Raw genomic sequence first — 6,000 nt, 5'->3', positions numbered from 1 at the left:
AATCTTTTCTTCTTTTTTTTTTTTAACTCGGCAGCGAGCTCCAGCTGCAGATTGCCGTCTTCCTCTTCCTTTATCTGTGCTTCCTCAGACCCCCACCGCCGCCCCCCAGCCAGTCGCCCCCCTTCCCCGATCCCTCTCTCTTGGATGGCAGGTCAGGCAGTGAGCTGTGCGGCTCAGAGGAGGTAAGGACGCCGCGGTGCACATTAATAATGAAAGGCCTCAGCCTCCCTGAGACACACACACACACACACACACACACACACACACACACACACACACACACACACACACACACACACACACACACTGCCCCCATCGCCATGGCGATGGCACTAGCCCAGCACTGTCACCGGGGGGGTAGTGAGGTGGGAATATAGCGACTCTTTCTCTGCTCGCGAACCAGATCACGAGCTCAAACGCAACGAAAAAAAAAAAAAAAAAAAAAGCTCTGGACCCTCCGCCGCCGCCCGAAAAAAAAAAGAAAAGAGTGTCTAATTAAAAACACTCGACACAACAACGGCTGCGGCAGAAAATCGGCTTCCACCTGGATACAAGAGAATCGTTACCTGTCAGGAAATAGAAATTCATACTGGTGAGCCGAGAACCGCAGGCTTTTTCAGAGAGTCGCTAATAACTCCGGCGCCGGACGTTGTTTTGAAAGTTTTTTCGCTAAAAAATGATTGTTGAGGTCACACGAGCCAACGAAGAAACTTTTTCAAAAAATTGTTTTATCGGAACTTTTACTTCTGCCAAAGCTAATTTTCCGATCGACGTTTGAAAGTCTTAAAAACTATTTGAGAATCCGTATCCGTTTGAAAGGGTTAATCTTTGACTTGTATGGCTTCTCACTGCTGCTGCTCACACCCAGAGCTAGCAAAACAAACACTATGAATCTCTTAATAATGTGAAGTGCTGCTGAGTAGTAAAGTATCATGATACAGTGCCTTCATTTTAAAGGCCACTAGATGGCATTCTAACTTTTGAAAATGGTCCTAGTGCTAAGTCTCAAATCGCGCACTTCTCTAAGTGCACTGCTTTACAGTACACTGTATGACAGGGCTCAAATTCGGACAGGGTAGTACTGCCTCAAATCAAACTCTGTCGCTACAAACTTAGCTGAACTGCCAGCTTCTTCTTTTACTACTTTTTAACGCTGTTCGCAACCGGACGTTTTTCGCCAATCAAAACAAGTTGTGTTTCATTGTGTTATTATTGTTGTTGTTGTGTTGTTTTGTGGTAAAATCTGTGTTTTCTCGAGACATTTACGCTGGTATCTGCTCCGAAGACGCGTCGTCAGTGACGTAGCTTCGGTTTAGCAACATCTACGTCACTAAGATGGCGGCAATTGAGGGTGGAAAGTGTTCATCGATCCACACTCCATTTTCTGGCCGTTTGAGTGTGCAAATTGAGTGCTCATTGTGCACTACGTTTTCGCACTCATCGGGACGCACTTCATATCATACAGAATGAAGTCTTGATTTTTGAGGTTATTATTCAAAATAGTAAAAGTTACCATAAAGGTGTTTAATCTGGTATAATATCGGAATTATCGCTTTAGAACAGTGGTGGGCTCTTACGTTTCCTCAGGGGCCACATTTTTAAACATGTGTTCTGAGGGGCCATCAAGCACAAATGAAGGAAGTTGAAATTAAATTAATAAAATCCATATAAATATGGTAAAATTATTATTACTTTATTCCCAAATAGTATTGTAAATTAAAATATAACTAAGGGACATTAAATACTCACATAAATTACAAAAAGTCAGAAAACAAAACCCTAAAGTAATCGATAATAGAAATGAATAGAAAAGTATAATTATTAGTTTCTACACGATCCTTGGCCCTAGTTTTGTCCAAATGAATATAGTTGTTTGGATACATGTCCCACAATGCAGTGCAACAGTTCAAGTTCTTAAAATCAAATACTAAAAAAAAGTGTTGGCGAATTAGCAGTTTATACGGTCGTTAAAAATCAATTTGACTTCAGCAATAATAATAAAAAAAGTATATATTATAAAGTCTTTATGAGTGTCAGAATGAAACAAAAGTGTTTATATTTGTATTTCTTTTCATCAAGCCAGTTTTTTTTTTTTAGTTTTTTTTTTAACAAAACGTGCAAATTGACAAGTAGACAAACATCAAAATGTTACATTTTGACACAATACATGCATTTGCTTTTTATTCACAAAAAACAGTCCAATTTTTTCTAATACAAAGATCGGTTTCTCCTTAAAGGCTGTAGCTACCCAGCAACATAACCAAACAATGAAAATATAACCAATAAAAAAAAAAAAAGTGATCTTGTCTCAGTGCGTTCAGTAGAGTAGACTCGGAGCAAGTGCTGCTTCTTAGTGCTTTAGCCTGGAGCGCGTCTGCACATGCTCAGTAGGGCCACAGTAACGTAAGGCTGCAAGTTTCACTCAAGCACAAGTTTGGAAAATGCAGTAGGAGGAACACGATACCGTCGGAAGAGCAGCTGTAAAACACAACTCTCCCACTTTCTCCGCCGTCTCCACGGCTTCAAAACCTTCTCGAGGGGGCAAAAAATCAAATGGTGAATAAAAAAACGAAAAAAAAAAGGGACGTGGATCGCAGTAATTGTAGCCACTAGTTTTAAAATATAGCTTTACATTCTCTACACAAGTACTGTATCTTTCCACACATGAACAACATTAACACCAAACACAGAGATCAGTTGATTGTCCACAGTCGGTCCGTCATGTCTGTTTCTGCCAATGAACAGTTCCCAGCGACAGGAAAGAAAACAAAAAAAAAAAAAAGAAAAAGAATTGTACCAAAAATGGAAACATAGAAAAGGGAATGAAAATTGATGCATTTCTTCATTTTTGGTTCAAGGAATAAGTATGTGCATCCATTACCCGATTGTTTTTTTTTTTGTTGTTTTTTTTTCTTCTATTTTCTATCGTTTTGTTGCGTGTTTGTTTGTTAGCCAGCGTCTGTTCTGGAGACAATCCGAGAGTTGGCATTGCACTTGATGGCAGAGCTTTGGGTCGGGATTGGAGGAGGAGGAGGAGAAGGAGGAGGAATCCTATTGGAACCACCGGAACGCCGCTCCTGTAGGAAGCATCACCTTCTTGGAGAAACGGACGAGAAGAAAGGGAGGGAGTGGAGAGAGAAGAGGTTTGTTAATGAAAAGTATGTACATTTGAATCACAAGCAAAGTGAAAAAATAAAGACAAAATGTTAATTATAAAGGATTTTTTAAATGGGATTTTTTTTTTTAAAGAGCTGAGCCAGAAGGCAAAGAATTTAATTTTTCAATCTATATTTAAATCAAGGAATGAAAAAGTAATGTAGCTCGGTCAACTGTCAGAGACGTGAAGTAGATTGATGCTGGATTTGGATTATTTAGTTTTGGTTTAATTAAAAAAAACATTTTTTTACATGGATCCAAAGATATTTTCTAGTTAATAATAAGGACATTTTTATTTATTTACTACATTTATAATTTTTAACAATATTAATCCATATTTATTTAAACTTAAATGTAAACACCTCAAACTAGTTTTAGATCAACTTTTTATTATTTTTATATTTAAGTTATATTTACTTATTTGGGTTACTGGTTCTTTCAAACAAATAATATAATATAATTGTCATGTATTGTGATTTAGTTTGAAGCACTTCCTATTTGTTTTACTTGTTTTCAGAACCCTTGGCGCCTGTTGCTGCAACAGCTGCAGCTCTTTAGCAATCAATCTACATCAGCTGGAGAGTTTAAAAGCCACGCCTTTCCCAGCAGCAGGCGCCAGATTATAATCTACGCTGCACGGTATGTAGCATTTATATTCCCTTCTCGTTTGACTATTTGGTCTTTTTGTTGTTCTTAGTTTGACTAGTGCATGTACCTGCTTTTTTGTGTTTATTAATGATTGTGTTTTTCCCTGAACACCGCTCGCTTTGTTTTCCAGTCTTTCTAAATTTGCTCTCCGTCTGGTTTTTGGTGAACTTTACGTTATCTTGGACTGTGATATGAACGCTGACGATTCTGGACAATTCTTCGTTGTTCTATTGTTTATTTTGTTGCAGTTGTTCTCTTGATACACATGTGTTTAAAATCTGTTTTATAAACATAAAGTTAGCAAGTAAATGGAAGTAGTACTGGCTACTGCTACGAATGTTACTTATTATAAATATCAGGAATATGTGTTTATATATATATTTCTAATGTATTTTATGTACAACTTCTATTCAAAGTAAAAAAAAAAACATGATTTTTTTTTTAAATGTAGCCATTAGCTAACCTAAAGAACTGATCGATAACCATTAGATAATATTAATTAAACAATAAATATGTGCAAAAAGTATCGGTTTCAAAATAAAATCCATCAACAAAACCTAAGGATCTAAATAACTATAGACTTAAAATGAATTATTTTTCAACAGGAACCTGATTTACTGAGACATTGATTAAAAAAAATAATAATTTCACAAAAAATATGAAAGCAACATTTCTGATACATTTTCTATTGGCTTAAACGTTAGGTCCGTATCTTGCTCACTCATCCAGGATTTTTCAAATGCTTAAAAAAGGAAATTGATGAAATAAATGAAGTGCAACACTATTGAGTAGTCTTGGCAGAGGTCTGCGCTCTCAGTGCGTTTATCAATTACCTTCATTACACCTTGTGTTGTGCTCAAGAGTGAGAGGGGTTTTGAACCCTCCTTATCTTCCATGTGTAGTACTTAAAGCAAATTAAAGACACCAAGTACTTTCTTTGTCCTAACAGTGGAGGTGATGTCACTCCCGGTTTTTCAAGGGCAACAAAGGACACGATGAATTCTGTAAATATTTATTTTCGGGGGGTCAAATGTCACCAAAATAAACAGGAAGTTTCAAGTGCTATTTTTTTTTTTTGTTCAACTGACGAACTGTGGAAGGGTTGTTTATCTGTGCTGTGGTTTGAATCTTCTGGTGTGTGACAGCTCTCCACCTTCATCATCTGTCTCGGCGTCTCTCTCAGCATTAGCACAGGAAAAGAAGGCGCTTCGGCAACGTTTTCGCACAAAAACCCGATATACCACATTTATTATTTAAGCACCACACGCGTCGCCTACCTCCCCCCCCCCCCCCCCCGAACCCCCCTCTCTCTTGCACATCATCAATGATGATACCGCTCTGCGTCCCACACCCGTCTCCCAGCGAGGTGATTTGTGTGCGCGACCACGCCGAGGACGACACACACATCCACACACACACACACACACACACGTTTAAGCTGCGGGGCTGAGCGAAGGCCTGCCAGCCGGCAGATAGACGCTCTCCTGCTCCCTGGAGCTGCAGCCGCCTTCCTGCAAGTGCAGCTCAATTCTGCAGCACAGATTCTCTTTCCCCGGCTTCGGGGCCCCGGAGTCAGAAAACGGAGGAACATTTATGCACCCACACACTCTCACGCACACACCGAACCAATATGTATTCAAGTGCCGTCGCACACCTCCACACGACCGTGGCATGTCAACCAACACCAAAAAAAAAAATCACACCGAACCACGAGACCCGATTTCTCACTGGATCCACTTTTTTTTTTTTTTTGTTGGTGTGCGACAGAAGGTTTTGGGGACGTAGTGTGGGCAAACATGGACCGCTCCGAAAACACCTACATGATACGTCGCAGGATACAACAGATGCACCCGAAGAAGAGCCAAACACATTCTTTTATATGTTGCAAAATATGTGGTTAATGGTGTTTTTTCTAAAAAGAAAATGTGGATTTTTCTGCTCAAGAAAAGACACTAAGGGTAGGGATGGCTAAATACCAGTTTGGATTTTGTATTTATCATTTTTAATTTCAACATAAAGCAACACTATAGCTTGTTTGTTTGTTGTTTTACTTTTTTATTAAGCCTTTTTTTGTGAGTAAAATATTTAAAATAAAGTTGAATTAAATTGTATAAAAATAATCAAAAAATAGATTTAAATAATGTATATCAACATATTTTTGCATTTTTACATTTATATTTTAATTTCTATAAATAA

General features: G+C 38.4%; 1 protein-coding gene across 5 annotated transcripts in view; it reads right to left on the bottom strand.

Moving 5' to 3' along the window:
* Positions 1–2,148: 2,148 nt before the first annotated feature.
* cxxc5a (CXXC finger protein 5a) overlaps positions 2,149–6,000 on the bottom strand; it is a 28,175-nt gene continuing 24,323 nt past the window's right edge. For 4 of the 5 annotated variants that reach the window (XM_087807769.1, XM_087807766.1, XM_087807770.1 and 1 more), the window contains one exon: positions 2,149–3,096. In XM_087807769.1, the coding sequence (XP_087663895.1) occupies positions 3,052–3,096 (45 nt within the window). In that variant the 3' untranslated portion in view covers positions 2,149–3,051. The remainder of the gene's footprint in view (positions 3,097–6,000) is intronic. The other variant, XM_087807771.1, reaches the window with a different exon arrangement.

Source organism: Callionymus lyra, chromosome 14 (genome assembly GCF_982586985.1).
Source record: "Callionymus lyra chromosome 14, fCalLyr1.hap1.1, whole genome shotgun sequence".
NCBI classification, from domain to species: domain Eukaryota; kingdom Metazoa; phylum Chordata; class Actinopteri; order Syngnathiformes; family Callionymidae; genus Callionymus; species Callionymus lyra.
The sequence above is the reverse complement of the archived record's forward strand: the minus strand, read 5'-3'. Positions and strand labels throughout refer to the sequence as shown.